The 19,845-nt window shown below is 31.4% G+C and overlaps 1 protein-coding gene and 1 pseudogene across 1 annotated transcript; both read left to right on the top strand.

Moving 5' to 3' along the window:
• The first annotated feature begins 1,373 nt into the window (after positions 1 to 1,373).
• LOC129296245 (ent-copalyl diphosphate synthase 5-like) lies at positions 1,374 to 7,539 on the top strand. Its single transcript, XM_054934837.1, is given in 15 exon segments — positions 1,374 to 1,497; positions 1,611 to 1,810; positions 1,972 to 2,303; positions 3,222 to 3,404; positions 4,539 to 4,756; positions 4,905 to 5,025; positions 5,266 to 5,378; positions 5,463 to 5,474; positions 5,477 to 5,688; positions 5,775 to 5,890; positions 6,018 to 6,116; positions 6,203 to 6,433; positions 6,562 to 6,676; positions 6,785 to 6,979; positions 7,082 to 7,539. Coding segments are annotated over 15 exon segments (2,484 nt in total). The 3' UTR covers positions 7,295 to 7,539.
• Positions 7,540 to 17,072: 9,533 nt separating this feature from the next.
• LOC129296242 (cytochrome P450 71D10-like) lies at positions 17,073 to 18,891 on the top strand (annotated as a pseudogene).
• Positions 18,892 to 19,845: the final 954 nt, after the last annotated feature.

The raw sequence follows: 19,845 nt of genomic DNA, 5'->3' as shown, positions 1-19,845 counted from the left end.
TTATCGTTCAAAAAGAAGAGTATAGATTGAATTTGAGAGTTCAAACTTCCTCGATCTGTTCCACGAGTCAAAGTCTTGACGGCGGAGGCTCGACGGAAAATTTTGGTAGTAATATATTCTTTTCCATCCCTTCATGCATCAAAACACTTTAATTTTAAGATTTCTATAATAACTTATACCCAAAATTCTATACTCTTGACTTGTCAAAATATTGAATACAAGAATATACATACATTACTAAAAAAATTGAATTACATTTTTCGTAGCTAAATTACATTTTATTTATGAATTTTGTCCCTCGTTAAATTCGTAGTTAAAAAAAGGTTCACTAAATTTAGTGAGGAATTGTATTTCCCTCACTAAAATTAACTAGGGACTGAATCCCTCGCTAAATATGCTTATATTTAAAAATAATTATGCCACATCACCTGCCATGCGTGTTCAACTTATGACATGCAATCTCATCAACAACCTATGCTTTGTCCCTATCACAATAATTGCGACAATTCATGACACGTCATGTTCACCTTGCGCTATGTCATTTGCTCCTTACCATATCATATATTCATCATATTTATACCAAGTCAATTTGAACCCTTGACTTCATACCTTCCAAGCTTTATGCTCTCCTTCTTTGCCAGTTGAACTGAAAGGCACCTGCAAGCATTATATGATAAATTATATATATATATATGTGTGTATATATTATTTAACTACATAAATATATCAAATAATATATTATAAAAATACACACATATACATATTAAATTTTATTTTCAATTATTAATATGTTAAAAATATTTATATTTTATTTAAATTATTCTTTATATTATATTTTAATAAAATATTATTTTATTAATGAAAATCAACTTAAAATAAAGAAAATATTAAATAATTTTATTATGAATATTTTAGTTAATTTTTAAATTTAATTATTATTTTTAAATGAAAATAATTAAATGTATAATTAAAAATTATTGTCAAAAGGTAATTTTTTTTTGTAGTAATTAGCTAGGGATAGAATTCCTCGCCCTCACTAATTATCTTATTTTAGAGAGGGATTAATAGTCCCTCGCTATTTTCCTCACTAATTCTCTTATTTTAAAGAGGGATTGACAGTCCCTCACTGATTTCTTCGCTAATTTAAGAAATCAACATCCTTTACTAATTGCCTTACTAACTTAATATTTTAGAGATAAATAGATAATTTTTCATTAAATTTTTTTTACTAATTTATATTTTTTTAATAGTGATACACACACAGACGCGCGATCGCGCGCCTATAAATATGTGTATCATTATGGCCATAGTCAAATTCAGTAGAAGAGGGTTGTTAGCCCAGTAACATCCCAACAAGAAGAAGCAAACCATTAATGGCTTCTCAATCCACCTTGTATCTCTATTGCTGCTCTCAGTCTCTTTCTTCTTTTCCTTCCTCATCCCATCATGTCTTGTTTTCTTCCTCCATCATTAATCCCTCTAACCACTCCTTTCCTGGTACTCTAATTAACTCGTCACCTTCATATCTCTTTTTCTATATCTACATTTATTTTCCCTGTATAAGCCTCTGTGGTAACATATATATTGTTTAATCGTGGTATTATACATAGGGGTGGTTCCGGCGCCGTTGAAGGCTAAAGTCATCGTTTCACAGAAAAACTCTGGTTTCAGAGCAAAAAGCACCAGCAGCATTTCAGAGCCCAAAACTTCATCAGAACTTCTACGGCTGGAAGGCTTGACACTTACGAAATTCGATTGGAATAATGGGATTCATGATGAGCTTAACCAAGAAGATGAAGAAGCTTTGGAGGTACGTTCTTACCTAGTTTTAAACACTTTGTCACTTTCTTCACATACGATGATCTCAATGCCACTCTACAAGGCCTTGTACTCTAGCAGCGTTAGTATCTCTGGCCTTCTAATTCAAAAAGATAATCTAAATGCCATGCATGCTTTGGAAATTGGAAATAGAGCTGTGCGATGAATGATGAGGTGATCAGAGAGAGAGTGGAAGCAATGAGAAAGAGGTTAGAGTCAGATGAAGGAGAGCAGAGCATATCGGCGTCAGCTTATCACACAGCATTGATGGCTCTGGTGGAAGATGTGAATGGAAGTGGGGCCCCTCAGTTCCCAGAATCGCTTCAATGGATAATAGACAATCAGCTTCCAGACGGATCCTGGGGAGATGCAGACATATTTGTGGCATATGATAGGCTTCTCTGTACCTTAGCTTCTGTTATTGCCTTGACACACTACAATGTTCATCCTCACAAGGCCCGCAAAGGTACGTTTCTTCTGGTAACGTGAGGTTTCTTATATACTCCCTCCGGTCCCATTTATAAGTTCAATTCTAGAAGGTGTATTTGGTCCTATTTATAAGTCACGGTGCGTCTTTTTAAGTAATATTTGAGAGGTATTTCCAAAATTACCCTTCATGAGAGAGAAAAAGCAACAGGACATTACTTTTTAGATTTGTTATATGGGGGCATGTTTGGAATTTTACTTACTTTTATTCCTTATACTTTTATTGTATTGGTATTGATGAGGTTGGTAGAGATGACTTATAAATAGGACCGGAGGGAGTATTATATATGACCCTTACTTGGGTTGTTTGCATCGATCTCCACGCATATGGACCATTGGTTGACTGAGTTTCTTTGACGGCAAAGTGGATCAAACCGGCGCAATTAAATTTGACTCAGAAGTAAAATCTATAGAATTATTTTGTTACATTTGATTCCTATTGCCCTCACCCCTCCCCCAACATACATTCCTATTCAAGTTTGTTTTGTTGATTGGTTCCCTTTAGTTAAATATCAGTTTGGTAATTATCATTTAAAGAAGGGGTAATTAACATTATTAAAATATATTTACATGGCTAAATAGAATATTGATGAAAGTCATATAGATTAAAGGAAAAAAATGAAATTATTTTGGTAAAAAAAAAGGCTTGGAAACAATCTAAAAAACAAAATACTAGAATATTGATTATTAGTACACCATAGGATTTTTTTTTTAGAGAATTACTTTGGAATCCCACATAACACAATTAAAAACTATAAAGTCCATTGACAACTTAGCAAAATAAAATGACAATACAAATTAAATTGTCAATAGATCTTATAGTATTAAATGTATTTTGTGAAACTTACATATAATTCTCTCTTTTTTTCTCTTGCGTTTTGGTTTCAGCTCAATTAAACATAATTATTGAAATACAGGGCTAGAATTTTTCAAAAGAATGTGAAGTGTCTGGAAACAGAAAACAGAGAGCACATGACATGTGGGTTCGAAGTGATTCTGCCAACACTTCTCCAATGGGCAAAAACTTTAAACATCGATTTGCCTGATGACTTCCCTGCCCTCCAAGAAATATTTGCAAGGAGAGACGCCAAGCTCAAAAGGTACATAACTTAGATTTTACTATCTTTATTTCAATATGTGTGTGCATATAAAATAGTTACAGTATCTATTATAAGAAACCTATTAATGGAAGAATTTTTTATTCTTTAATATATAAGACATATAGAGATTTATTTATTACCATTTTTAATATTATCTCTATTATAAATTTAATTTTATGTCTCGTATATTGTGTATCTCTTTCCTTTTTTTTTAATAGGAGTAAAGTTGATTTTTTTTATTTTACGACATATATTTAATAAGTTAACTATTATTTTTTGATTAATTGAAAATACTTTACAATAGGAATAGAAGTTGTAATTTTTACATTTAGTATTTCACCTTTCTAATATACTCCCTCTCTCAGTTCTCCATAAGAAACAAATAATCGTTTCACATGAACCAATAAATACAGTTAAAATTAATAAATATGTTTGAGATCTACCCCTTCCCGTCAACAACATGGAACATTAGTAATAATTTTATGGTTATTAGGTAAGTTATTTGAAACCTTAATCTTTTAAAAATTGCATGCTGTCTCCTATACCATAATATAAGTTATTGTTAATTAATTTATATTTATTAAAAAAAGTTAGTTAAACTCTTGTTTTTGCTTTAAAAAAATCCACATGCTTCTTACCGTAACCCTTGTATAGAATAGATATAATATTTGACTTATTCAAAATACTTTCATTAATTATTTAAATCAAGTATAATAAAGTAAATATATAATTAAAAAATATATAAAACTTACTAATATTCTATATTTTGGATCAAGCGAGACTTTTAAAATACGTCATATGTTATGGTTTGAAGGGGGTAACTTTTTTTTTTTTAATTGTTCATAGGTATCCTCTTGTTTGAGACGATTTTGTTTAAACTATGGTTAGGCGCTAATGTGAGACTATAAATTTAGTTATCCCAAGGGGTGCTTATTAAAAAAGTCATGTAATGAACTAGACATTTTATACATTATCGTATGCCTTATATTTTGGACCGTAAGAGCTCTTGACTAAGTGACTTGTATTCAAAGTTGGAGATAGCACATGCTATTAAAAATATTATGAAATAAATGTCTCTCTCCTTTCTTAATTCTGCACAATAATAAGTTTTGACTTGTTTTATGGTTTGAATAGGATACCAATGGAGGCTTTGCATGGTGTGCCAACAACATTGCTATTCAGCTTGGAAGCAATACCAGGGCTTCAATGGGAAAAGCTTCAGAGAGTGAGAAGCAAAGATGGCTCTTACTTATTCTGTCCCTCTTCCACTGCTTTTGCTTTCACTCAAAGTAAAGACCCACACTGCCTCAATTACTTGAACAATGTGGCTCACAACTTTATTAATGGTGGAGGTATATATCAACCTAGCTAGCCCACAAATAAATTAAATGTCCCCTTGTGATTGTGATTATAAATTAATATTTATGACGACTTATACATGAATAATATAATTTCTTAATGTCAAGAGACGTCACAATATTTTTCTGAATGAATTTGCAGTCCCAGATTTCTATCCCGTGGAATTTTTTGAACAATTATGGATTGTTGATCGTTTGGAGCGCTTGGGAATCGCAAGGTATTTCCAGCCAAAGATTAAAGAGATCTTGGATTATGTTCACAGGTACAACTATCTCTTCTTCTATATTAAGAAAAAGGGAAAAAGGAAAAAAAAAAGAACTGTCTCTTCTTTCCAATGGACTAAGACGTACCTCAGGATTTTGCTCTGCAATTGATTGTTTAGAATTATGACATTGGGAAAAACTGCTCTACTTTGAGTTCAAGCCTCAAATGAAACTAATTGAATGCAAACGAACAATAGAATTTAGATAATCAATATTAACAATAACAATAACATTTTCAGAAATTGGAACGATAGAGGCATTGGATGGACCAAAGATTCAGAGTTGCCAGATCTTGATGATACATCCATGGGATTCAGACTATTAAGATTAAACGGCTATGATGTTTCTGCTAGTAAGTAGAATTAAGACCATGCGTTAATGTTCAATACAGCGATGCATTATTGTTGCAGAGATGAAAATGGTTATCTTTTATCAGATGTATTCAAACATTTGAGAAAGACGGAGAGTTCTGCTGCTTGCCTGGGCAAACAGACGAAGGAGCAACAGTGATGTTTAATTTTTACAGAGCAACTCAAGTTCAATTCCCAGGAGAGACTATTCTTGATGAAGGCAACAATTTTGCCACCAATTTCTTGTCTGAAAAACGAGCTGCTAATCAGATTCTTGATAAATGGATCATAGCCAAAGATCTACCTGGCGAAGTATATAATATGCTTTGTTTCTAGTAGTTATTACCTTCATATATTAGTATATGAAGAATTGAATTATGTTCTTGAACCAATAACAGGTGAGTTATGCATTGGATTTTCCATGGTATGCAAGCTTGCCTCGAGTAGAGACTAGGTTTTACTTGGATCAATACGGTGGTGGAGATGATGTTTGGATCTCCAAAACCCTTTACAGGTAATGAATTTGCTTTCACATATTCTATCATAAACCATGGATATATGTGTGTATGATATTTAGATACACCTATATTCATTAGATTTCAATATTCTACAATATAACTTTGTTTTCAAAACCATTTCAGGCTGCACAAAGTCAGCAATGATGATAATCTAGAACTTGGAAAACTAGATTTTAACAAGTGCCAAGAGTTGCATCTCAGAGAATGGAAAAGGGTTCAAAAGTAAGAAAAGCCCAATGATGAATCTCTTTTCCTAAGTCTCGCTTCTCCACTTCATAAATAACCCAAGTCACGTTCCATTTTTATAGATGGCACTCAGAATGTGGGCTAGGAGAGTTAGGATTGAGCAGAGACAAGCTTCTTGTGGATTACTTTTTGGCAGCAGCAAACATTTTTGAGCCTGAAAGATCTCAAGAACGACTTACTTGGGTCAAAACTCTTGCTCTCGTTGAAACTATTACATCCAAATATCATGACCAAGACCAAAGAAAAGCCTTTGTGTCTGAATTCTATAACACCAGTTCTTCCTTATATCAACCGTGAGTGTGTGTGTGCGCGTCTTTAACTGATCAGTGCTTGCTGTTTTAATTCGTTTCACTGTTCAAGTTATTATCTTACTTTGAAATTAAATACTTGAAGTGCTGCATTTTTTTTTTTAACAATGCAGATGGATGAATAAAGACAGAAGCAGCAGGGAGAGGCTATTGGGGACTTTACTAGAAACTTTGCATTCCTTCTCTCTGAGCTCACCTTCTGGTAGTTTTGATATTCTTCAAGATGCAGTAAGTTTTGTCCGGTCACAGAACTATTATTCGTCAACTTTTGATAATATATAATAAGTAAAAACAGGATTGACTAATTGGCAATGTTTGATCCTTGAATGCATGCAGTGGAAAAAGTGGCTGTTAGGATGGCAAAAGGAAGGAGATAAGTGGGATGGAGAAGCAGAGTTGTTGGTGAACATGATTAATATTAACAGAGGCCACCAACTTTCTGGTGACTTACAGCTCAATCCTCTGTACCAGAGACTGGTCCAAGTCTCTAATCAACTTTGCCATCTATTACGTTCTTTCCAAAGCACCAAGGTGATTGCTTAATAATTATTAGCAACTTCATTAGGCATCATTAATTAGTAAATGAGATTATCTTATCTTCTCCTTACTTACGTCTGGTTTGCAAATTGTCAGGAAAACAATAACAATGGAAGCTATAGGGTCAAACTAGAAATAGGGCAGAAAATGCAAGAGCTGGTGCATCTGGCGCTGTCTTCTAATGGCATGGATCTCAATATGAAGAAGACATTCCTCACAGTGATCAAGAGTTTTTACTATGCTGCTCACACTGATCCACACACTGTCAAGTCTCACATTGAAAAAGTCCTCTTTGAGAGAGTCATGTAATATATCTGTAAACAGGGCTAAAAAGACAAGAATGCCCTTAGTTTTCATGTTATAGGTTTGCATATTTACCACTAGACTTTCACTAATTCTCAAGTAGTGGTTCACATATTCACAAATATAGCTTCAAATATTTAGAATTATATGTTCGCACACAAGTTCAGGTTCACAATTAGTAAATATATGAATCTATATTTGTGAATTAATGAACACTTGGTAGTAAATATGTGAACATACATTTATACCAAGGTATTTTCATCTTTTCAACAAAAATCTTACTTACAAAGAAAGCCTTTGGGCCAAGACAATTATTTCAGAATTAAAAGGCCTTAAAATGTAATTATTTCGCTTTTACGGGCCATAAGTGTGATACTCCATTTTTTTGGGAGAATGACACTTATGATTTTTAATTAAACACCCATAACAAGGTATTGATCAATGTCTAGGACATTGGGAGGCATCCTCAGTATTGCCCTATTGGAATGAACTTGAGAAGTTTCAAGCTGAGAGGTTTATGAACATATAGCTCAACTAATTACAAAGACATGAGTGAGTTCCTTGGAGCTGTTTTTTTTTTGAAAGAATTACAATCAGATCCCACACATAAAAATTAATTACTACAAGTACTTGATATCTTTTCAAGCTCACATAAAGTTAGTTTGATCTATGAAATTATCGTAAAGAAAATATATTGGCCTAGTGTTTTTTTTATTGAAACTAAAATTATCTTTATGTGATGCTTGCAAGTTGGGTTAGTTAAAAAAAATTATCTTATTTATTGACTTAATAAGTTCTTCTTAACTATTCAGTGCCAATGCTTGCAAGTTGCAACATACATGTATATGCATATGTTTATATCATATTATGTATATATATATATAACAATGACGATGACAACATGCTTCAATTGTAATATCATTCTTACTAAAATATAATTAACATTGAAATTAGGACAATCATTGCATTAATCTAATTAGATTATCAAGTTTGTAATTTGTAGAAATAATATCTTAAGTTTTCATAATTTAAAATTACTTAAACCTCATTTAACAAATATTTAATTCAGAGTAAAATATTTTTTAAAGTATAGAATATCTCAGAAGAGTCAAAGGACTCAAATTTAGTTGAAAAACATTAAAAGAATGAAAGTAGGGTGATGTATTACAGTATGTGCACATGTGTAGCGGTTGTTTTACTCTATGCCATGCGTCACGGCGTATTGCATGTATCAAACATCATTTTGATGTCAAATGACAACAACCTAAATGCCCTATTTCTTTGTTTGATGTTTGATTGAGATGATTAAATATTTACAAAAAGCTCTTCTTACAAAACTAGCTAATAATATATGTTTTACTTTCAAAATATATCACACGAGGAAGATAAACACTCAAATATATTTTCACAACTTTATACACTTTTTACAATTTAAGCTTGTCTAAAACCTCACACATATGCCAAAAGTTAAAACTAACACCAGAATTTACTTAATAAATTTAAGACTACATGTACAAATATATAATTTCAAAGATATCAAATTTTCAGTCCTCAAGCCCTTTAATACCACAAATAAAAGAGGGAGTTTTTAGCATTGCACTAGACAAATAATTTTCATAGTTATGATCAAATCAACATTTCTACAATTTCACTATTATTTTGGCCCTATTAACACTTAATCAAACTTATATACACATTTCAGGGCCCAAAATGCATTCCAAATCACAAATAGCAGTAAAGTGCAAGTGCATATAAAATGCCTTCTAATTAACAATATACTAACTAATACACAAAATAATTGAGGTTAAGAGGTTTTATAGTAGGAATTTTAGATTTCTAAGCCTCTAGAGCCTTTTCCCTTTCTGTACTAGAACTAGAGCCTGTAAAATATTGAAAGAGAGGAGCAAGTATGACCACTCAGTAACTAAGATATATCTATCTTATATAGTTGCACATTAATTGATTAAAAGCACATAAATGGAAGTTGAATATCCAATTTCATCATTAACTTATTATCAAATTTTTCACATAATCATATCACGTGACAAATTGCCACAATATAAACAACAATATGGCAATGGTTCAATCAACAATAATAATGCACATTGCTAGAATACAGACAACCATATGACAATGACACAATTAACTATCATAACTTGTCACAAACTTAACAACCATGTGACATAATACACATATGTATGATCAATTCCTTCTTATACCCCCTTATTTCTTCTGATTGAAATTGTGGGTTATAATATCAATCAAGGCTTCATTCATATGATTGGACTACTCAAGCTCACTAATTATGAGGAGTAACCCGATCAAAGATCACTATACTCACTCTCAGACTATGGCTTCTCCTATTCCTAAATCTCTAGGTGTCATATACCATAAGCTACTCTCCTCAACAAACAGGTAGAGAAAGCTAGGTTCAAGTCCTTTACAAACTATAGGACAGTCCCTTAATAAATAGTGGGACAAGGCTAGCTTTCGCGTACCAAAATAAGGTCATAAATACCATATGTATTTATCTACTTTTTTCTCTAGGTGAACTCCTATCAACGATCATGTAATGTCTCTTGCTCATACTCATAATCACACATGCTTGTAATTTACTATTACAAGCTTATATCCTTAATCATATAATTAGGCTAAACATGTGAGTGAGACAACATTTTGTTTATCACAAATAATTTTCACTTTCATTCTCAATCACATTCACACTCTCTCCACTATACTCAATCAATTACAATCATCACATCAATCATCAATATCTCATTTAAATACCTATTCAAAGTTTGAAAATCATTTCAAATTCAACTTCATATTTTAGATCAAATCAAGGTTAATACACTGCCATATGATTTATAGCATGCTTTTATATTTACAAATTTAATTATGCATGCAAACAAATCCATTTTTGCATTATAACTCAATTAACAAATAATTATTCAAAATAAGTTTTTTTCAGTTACCTCAAATTTTAGAGAAGTTGAAAGTTTTTTCCCTCAATAACTTGCTTTCCAAGTTGAATATGGTGTTCGGATGGTTATTTTCAAGATATTACATCAGCAATAACAACAAGCTTTATCATTAACCAAATTTTAGGATAATACTATATATATATATATATATATATATTTTCTTCCAACATAGCAATCATATTTCATCTGTTGGTAAGAGTTACAATATATTTCATGCACATGCATCCTATTAATAAAAAGAATTTTGTTCGGGACAACATCAATGACACATTTACTAGTGAGGATTTGAACCTCATTTCATGTTATTATAAATCTCATTATAAAAAATTAGCCTTTTCACCATATTCTAGTCTTATTGTTATCATAACTATTTTTGTTGGCAGTGTGTATATACAATTTTGGAGATGAGTTGTCTCTTAACCAAAAATCCTTTCTGTTTTAAATTATAACTTAAAAGAATTCAAAAATTTTTTCCTTATATTTCTAACATTTAAATGTTAATAAATATGTGAAAAATAAAATGTGTGGAAAAATATTATAAGAATAAAAATATGTGTTCAAAAAACATTACGGGTAAGATTTGTATACCAAGTATAAAATTAACCCATGTAAACATTTTTTTACCCCAATTAAAATAATAAGTGCTATAAAAATAAAAAACATAAATTATTTATAAAAATACCACTAGTCATACTTTATCTTCCAATTTATTTTTAATCGATGTAAAATATTGTCATCTAAAAGTGTGTTTTTAATGATAATAATAAGGGTTTGTTTGGCTTAAAATTTGATTTTTGCCTTAAGCCCAACTATTTAGCCCAAAAAAAATATTTTTGGCCCAAGTCTAACAAGGTTTCCTAGAAAAAAAAAAGTTATGAGAAGATTTGATCAAGTGAGCATCACTTTAGCAAAAGGCAAAAGTGGAAAAAAAAAGGGAGAAACTATAGCTAATGGCCCTGAAAAGTGGAATATAGAGTCATGGAAAAACTATCACTTTATGCTTATAGAAAGGAAGCCACCGCACACATGCAAATATCTTCAACTCTACCCTCTACACACACATATCTTTTCAACAACCCTCAACATTTCAAGAACTCACCACCAACATCTACTTGCCTAGTGTAAAATTCAAATCTTAACCCTATGTCATCCTTTATTTTGCTTGGCATGACTCCTTTTACCTTCAGCAAATTCAAAATAATGCCATTAGCGCACCATGCATTCAGCACAGAGTAGTGAGTTCTCCAACCAATGTCTAGTAGAATGCTAACTCCTAGCAAAATAGTAGTAACAACGTATCGGCATCTTCTCTTTTAATTTTCCATCTTTTATTTCCTGTAATTTCCACTTTATCATTATCAATATTATGTTTTCTCTCATTATGCAAGTCTCGCATATATATCCATTTCATTTATCCATTCCCTTATTTTTAAGCTCTTGTATTTAAGGGAAATTATGATAAATGACATTGGGAACTCATTATTTGATTTTAAAAGTTAGGAATATCACACCTTTTAAGGATGCACTCTTTTAGCATGCCTATGCAAAAACCACCACAAATAGGGTTAAATGGCATTGTGGACCCTAGGTCTAGGGATGATTTGAATCTTGAACTTATATTTAGTATATTTTGAATCCTAACCAATTAAACATGAGATAATCTCACACTTACGAGTAATTTAGACTAAACTCTGTTAGCCTAACCTCTATCTTTCCTTGTATCTCACTCTCTGCCTTCTCCTCCCTCTCCCTTGTCCCTCTCTTCACTATTAATTTGGCTTGTGACCATCACGTGCTCATTGTCATTAGCACCCAAATCTTCCAACAACTTTATGATCCCATTCCTCACATTCATCTTCATCTTCTTCACCCCTTTCTTCTTGTGCTTGTTGTCACGGGCTGAGAGTCTGGCGCAGCACACAGCGCCCGTGCGGCGTCCTGGAGGACCCCATAATCCTCAGGACAAGCCTTACCATGTACGGATCACACTGGTTTCGCCCTGCCATGGGCTCATCAGGGAGGCGGCACTAGCCCCCGACCAGTTGTACACACAGTTCGAAGACTGAGGCAGAACACCCCCAATGCCAATGTCGCCCCCTTTACCCATATTGTGCGAGGCTAACCAGCGGACCGTTCATTACATTGGTCTTTACACGGTCACGGAGATAGCATCCGTGACATTAACCAGTGTGATCCGTACGTGGTAAGGCTTATCCTGAGGATTATGGGGTCCTCCAGGACGCCGCACGGGCGCTGTGTGCTGCGCCAGACTCTTAGCCCGTGACATTGTGCTTATATGGCTCACTCACAAAACTCCTAGTAAACCCCATCTTTCTATGGGCCTACCACCACCTTTGTCCTCATCATTCACATACACATCAAACTTCATCGACACATCACTCTTGAAGTCAATCCTTTCAATCACTAACACCTCCTTCACCTCTTCCTTCTCCTCCCTGTTCCTTCCCTTCTTCTCTCTCTTCACAACTTTGCTCATACTCGTTTCTAGAACTAGAGGGAACTTCACATCAGCCCTACTAATAGTCGCATGAGTCACACTCACATTGACTATTTTCTTTAACATGCTTAAGCCCTACTTTTACGATGTGTAGGCTTGGCTTGTAACCATGGGATGTTCATGTCCTAATACATTATAATTATATTAAATAAATTAATAGGATCGGACTGGTCAAGTGATCCAAATATCTAGTCTCCTATCCAATTCAATCTGAAAAAATAATTTAATCTTTTTATCCTTTTTGATTTTGAAAGACAATTATTTATAAAGATTTGAACAAGACAAGATCATTTTGAGTTGAACTTAGTCGAAGGATTGGAGAACTTTTATCTAACAAGCTGGGCAAATGTTGCGCGTGGAGGAGGAAGACAAGAAGAGATGAGGAAGGAGGTGGCCCCACAAGTGGGAATATAGAAATAGTATGAATGTGGGCGGTAGGAGCTACCCCCGATCTGTCTCCTGTGTCCTATCCAAAGTCTTTTGAAAGTGACCTTTCTTTTATTTCTCTCCGTTCTTTTTTGGCTTCCAAAGTTTTCTCATTATCCATTTATAATCCCCTTTCTCCCACTTGCATGTTGGGAAAGTGCTATTAGGCTTCCTTATAAGAAGCTTCTTTAAAAGGTTTTTTGTTAATAAAAAAATAAATATATTGTTTAATTGTAAAGAGATTTTAATAAAATTAAAAATTTGCAAGCGCCTCTTATGTCATTTTTACAAGAGTTTATTGGCCCGTTAACACCAAAACAATTCTTTAAAAGGAAAAGTAGTGATTTTGAATTTCATTATGAGCAGGTAAGCCTATGTATGCGCGCGCGCGCGCGTTACTTTCTCTAAAAGGAAAATTTTAAATTAGAGATAATTAAAAAAAAGAGAGAATAATGGAATGTTCCAATGATTTTTTTTTTTTCTGGGTTTGGGTAAGCTCATGTTCTTGAGTTCAAATATAAGATTGGTTATCCCTAACATGTCAGCCAAAAAATATATAACTAAAAAATTTTGTAATAAAATTACTTTAATTAACAATATATAATAGTTAAAGTATAAAATTTAGAAGTATAGTAAATAAGAGTAAATTAAAATGAGGTTAATTTTTTTTGAATATTAAAACCTCAAATTACAGCTTAAGATTATAATTTGTGATTGATTACGTAAAAAATACTCCCTCTTTTTAAAAATATAAGATATTTTTGGGGAGTTGGATATTAAAAAATATAAAATTTTTTAAATTTTTTAAAGTATAATTATTAATTTTTTTAAAAGTGTCTCTATTAATAAATAATATTATATTTATTGTAGGATATTTAATATAAATAAATATAAAAAATTAATTTAAAAATAAGTGATTATTTTATTAAAAAGTAAAATTTAATTAAAAATATTTTATATTTTTAAACGGACGAAACAATTCTTCGTAGCTGTGAAGAATAAGTCGCGTGAGCGCATCCGCTGTTTTCCAATTTTACTTCGCCGTCTCCTGTTCCTTCTTATTTTCAATTCTAAAAGTCGTGCGTCGTCACATGTGCGTCCCCGTGCTTTCTCTTCCCATTAAAGTTACGTGTCTATGCGGTCATGTGCCCCTTTTTTTCAAGGAAGAAAACCTAATAATTCAATAAAATTGACAAAACTACTCTTAATAATCTTAATTAAAAATTATATTAAAAGATCCAGAAAAAATATAAATGAAGTTTTTAAAATTTGACTCATGACTTGAGATTTAAATATGCTAATATTTTTTTATTTAAAATAATCTTCATCAATATTTTTTAAATTAAATTCAAAAAATCTGAATAAATAAAATAAAATAAAATAATAAATGTGTAAAAATATCAAATATATCATTCATATTTTAAGATTCAACATTTAGGTAGTTAAAATTTAAAAGTTAAAATTTGGTTAAAAAATTAAATATTAAATTCAATTAACCTCGTATAAATATTTAAAAGTATAAATTAAAAGGATAAAAATATATAAAATTATTATTTATCACATATCATTTTATGTCATGTGATGGATAAAAATATATGTTTTTAGCAATTTTAAAAGACATCGAAGTTTCAAAAATTTGATACAGATTGACATCAATAAAGAAGTTTCAAAAATTTGATACAGATTAAAATTATAGTATTTTATAATATGATAAAAATTAATAAATTTTTTAATATAATAAAAATTTGAAAACGCATTTATTAGATTTTTTTTAGTTGAATACAAGAAATATATCAAATACAAAATACTCTAAACATATCAATTAACCCACAAAATATTAAATGATGTGTCAAAAATAGGGTAAGTCATAAATTTATCCTCTAAACAATACTCGGCAAAATTTTCCAATAACAATTCTCATAATTTTTTTCATTAAATATAAAATAAAAGTAAAATTAAATTATATCAATATTTTAAGAGCATATGTAACATTATTTTGTTGAACATATATAAATAAATCTTATAATAGTTATATCTTCAAACTATTAAAATAAGTGCGTTATATTTAGATAAAAAATTATACATAAATTGAAATGAGAATTATATCTAATATCTCCAAGCTCTTGTAATATGATAATTTATGAGAGATTAAAAATATATAATTCCTACTTTTTATGAAAAAAAAAAATTAGGACCGTAACTCCTCGTGGTTCCCTTATCTCCACCTTTGATTAGTAACAAAATACGTTTGTAAGTAAGCACGGACTGGACTAATTTTAAAAACACAAATTCCAACTAAAAGAGGACATAATTTTTTTCATGAAAGGCGTGCGGGATGGATTATTTGGAGCTGAGTATCGGTGAATTTTTAAAATTTATCTTTTTTTTACCAATAAAATTTACCTTTTTTTTTTCAAACAATTCTACATATCTCAGAAATATCATTAATTTTTGACTGAGGTAGCAACATTTTACTTTTTCGAGATGAGAGCATGAGACTAAACTCAATCAGTCAATCTCACATGCTGGGTTTGGGTTGGCTTAAAGTCCACTTGGTGCAGAAAGGCTGAAACAACTGCGGGCGTGCATTCTTGACCTTTGGGATCCTTTATGAAATTTCAATTTAAAAATATATAATACTACATTCTTTTTAAATTATAAGAAAATTTGAGATAAGTTTATACTTATTAATAAAATTTAATAATAATACTTTATAAATTTATTTTTTCAAAACCTTCATTTAATATAATTTTAAATTTATATTTATTTCAATTTTTTCTCCAATTGAAGGATAATATTAAAGAAAGTATTATTAATAAAATATTTTTTAAAATTATTTTATATTTTTGGGACAATAAAATACTAGTACCTTCAATGTTTTTTTAAAATTTGGGATAGAGGGAGCATTGCTCATGAAATAAAACTCACTAGTCTTCTAACTTTAGAAAGTTTTAGTAACAAGAAGTTATTCGCTAATTAACAAGTTTAAGAATCTAAAAGAATTTAGTTGTGGGATGAGACAACTGTATATCATGTTTAACAAAATAATCAATTTGTTAATTAAGTACCTATTTGCATTTAACAACAAGTCATTTGTTAATTAACAAATTTAATATAATCTGAAAGAACTTGATTGTGAGAAGGGATAAGTGTATATCATATTTCAATAAGTAGCTATTCATTAATTAATGAGTATTCATTCACATTTAATGAGAAATCATTCGCTAATTAAAAATTTTAAGATTTTGAAAGAACTTCGTTGTGGAAAGGACATAGTTAGAATCTTACCTGTTGTTGCATTGGCTCCATACACATGACATATTAGCAGAAAATGACAAAGTTAACAGGCAACTCAAAAAAATAATTTTGAAAACAATTGCTCCATTTATTAGTACATGATACTTTTTTTAGCTTTTACTCAACCGTTTGATCAATTCAAAAATAAAAACTTAAAACATGGTACCCAAGCTTCTTAAAAAAAATTCAGGAGTAAAAATGAACCTAGACCCTTTTATACATCATCATTACTCATATTTTTATTATAATTTTTTTCTTAAAAAATAAATATTATTTTATTTATAAGATTTTATGTAAATATTCTATGTGTAATAAATCTCCTCTAAGAAATGTTTGACTAATTTCATTCAATGAAAGATTTTTCCTAACCTCTCATTCAAAGAAGATAATCCATGTCTTGGGACTTTTATTTTTATTCACATGTAAACCATATTCTTTGATGACCATTTCATTTATTTATTTGATAATATAGAAGTTACTCTTATGTGATTTACTATATAAAGCCATGCCACTTCATCTTCTTCCCTACATACACCACACTCCACAATTCTATAGCCACAGATCATCATGGAGATTCACATCCCGTACTCCATTCTCTTCACCTTCCTTTGCTTCGTCTTCTTCATGCGCAGACTTTCAACTTCAAAGAAATCTCTCAAAACCCTACCCCCAGGACCATGGAAGCTACCTCTCTTAGGAAACCTTCACCAAATTGGGTCACTACCACATCGATCTCTTAGAGACCTCGCAAACAAGTATGGACCCTTGATGCATCTTCAGCTAGGACACATGCCCCACGTCATAGTCTCTTCACCAGAAGTAGCTAAAGAGGTTATGAAAACCCAAGACATCGTCTTTGCTAATAGACCCAAAATTATTGCTAGCGAAACCTTGGCTTATAATAGTACAGACATAGTCTTCTCTCCTCATGGAAACTATTGGAGGCAACTTCGAAAGATTTGTACTTTAGAGCTTTTGTCTATAAAGAGGGTTCGAGCATTTAGAAGAATAAGGGAAGAAGAGGTTTCAGCGCTAGTGAAGCATATTTCTAAACTTGCTGAATTAGGTTCTATTGTGAACCTCACAAAGAAAATCTACCCTCTCACAAATTCCATAGTTGCTCAAGCAGCCTTTGGTCAGAAGACTAGGAATGTAGAAGAAATTTTATCAACTATGGTATATGTGGTTCAACTAGCGAGTGGCTTATCAATCTCTGATCTCTATCCTTCTCTTGAGTTCCTTCGTGTGATCAATAGGACAAAAGCTAAAGTTGAAAAAGTGCGTAAAGACATTGATAGGATGCTTAGTAATATCATCAACGATCACTTAGAAAAAAAGGTTAGTTGTATGGAAGAAGTAGAGGAGGATCTCATTGATGTTCTTCTCAAGATTCAAAAAGACAATAATAATGACCTAGAAATCCCATTAACTCTTGACAATATCAAAGCAGTTATCCTGGTAATTAAGTCTTTGTTTAATTTAATTATGATTTTTCATATCTTTGATTACAACTGTTGACTATCTACTTATCATATTAATTATTTCAGGACCTGTTTGTTGGTGGGACTGAATCAACAGCGACGACTATAGTGTGGGCCATGGCTGAGATGATGAAAAACCCAAAAGTAATGAAGAAGGCACAAGAAGAAGTAAGAAGGGTATATGGAAACAAAGGACATGTTGATGAGTCAGAACTTCATCAATTGAATTATATAACTGCAGTGATTAGAGAAACTTTAAGGTTACACCCACCTGCTGTTTTCTTAGTCCCAAGAGAAAACAGTGAAGCATGTGAAATTAATGGCTACATGATACCTCTTAAGACTAGGGTGATTATCAATGCTTGGGCTATTGGAAGGCATCCTCAGTATTGGAATGAACCTGAGATTTTCAACCAAAAGGTTTATTGGTAGCCCAGTTGATTACAGAGGCACCAACTTTGAGTTTATTCCATTTGGTGCTGGAAGGAGAATATGCCCAGGAATCTCATTTGCTGCACCAGTTCTAGAACTAATTGTTGCAAATCTACTTTATCATTTTGATTGGAAACTTCCTAATGGGGAAAAGAATGAAGAATTGGATATGACTGAGACCTTTGGGGCTGCAGTGACAAGAAAAAATGACTTGTGTTTGGTTCCCATTCCATATTGCCCTTAATTAGCTTGAGTCATGATTTGATTAGCACTGCATCAATCTATATATGCGTATGTTAATCAAAAATGGAGAGGTTATATCGACTCTCTCTTGGTAGCTATATATTTTCTGAAATAGTGATGGCTAGAAATGAAAGGATCCATATTATCAATATATATAATGGAACGATCTAGTAGACGGTAGTGTACTCGATGTATTTTCCTATGTTTTGTTGGATAATGTTAAGTATCTATGTATATGACTTTTTTTTATTTACATCTTTCTATCATGTTCTTATTAATTAATATTATACATTGACACTATTTTTATGCTTTGCTCACATAGAGTTCCATCTGTAGAAGAATTTGAAAGTACACACTATAACTAGGTGCTTTGCTCATTGTTTAATTCAATCAACCTTATACAGTTAAATTAATGCAGAAGAGAATCATGAAAAAAAAACAGAGAGAGAGAGAGAGAGAGCCATGATCCAATTTGCACACATCTATCATGAGATGGAATTAATCAAAAGGATATGTCATTTGCATTATGAGATAAAATAAGATAAGAAGAATCATTCTACTATCTCTATTTCTCATTCTTTTCCTATTGTGCTTTAGTCTTTTTTTTTTGTTAGGAAGTATAAGGAGTAAACTTTGCCATTAACAAAGAATATTTTTTTTTAAAGAGATTTCTCAACTAAATTAAAACATACAAAAAGGTTAAGATTCAAACTTCTGATCAATTATTTTAAGTGACAATAATTTTTTTATCATTGTCATCATTTAATTGATAATTTTCTTATTTCATGACAATTTAAATACTCAGTAGTCAATATAAAGACTGTTCAAGCTTCCCAGTAAAAATTTGAAGTAGCAGCCAATGTGACTTTGGATTAGCTTAGTCGGCCTAACGCTTTGCAACATAGTCAAAGTGAGTGGGTATGAATCAATCTCAACTTTCAAATATTTTTAGATGAATTAATTAACAAAAAAGTTTATTTTATGCAACGTGTTAGAGTTCTACAATTTACACACATGCAAATATATAGCCCACATCTGATTAGGTGCCACATTATTCTAAAGCTCACATGGAAGTTCAACTTTAATGCTCATTACACTGATTAATATTATAATATTTATTAGTATGATGGGATCTGGATTATATTTGTATATATTTTTATTTTATATTTATTAGAA

This window comes from Prosopis cineraria, unplaced genomic scaffold (genome assembly GCF_029017545.1).
Source record: "Prosopis cineraria cultivar Desert tree isolate PC_DT_omini unplaced genomic scaffold, ASM2901754v1 PC289, whole genome shotgun sequence".
In the NCBI taxonomy this organism is placed as follows: Eukaryota; Viridiplantae; Streptophyta; class Magnoliopsida; order Fabales; family Fabaceae; genus Prosopis; species Prosopis cineraria.
The sequence above is the reverse complement of the archived record's forward strand: the minus strand, read 5'-3'. Positions and strand labels throughout refer to the sequence as shown.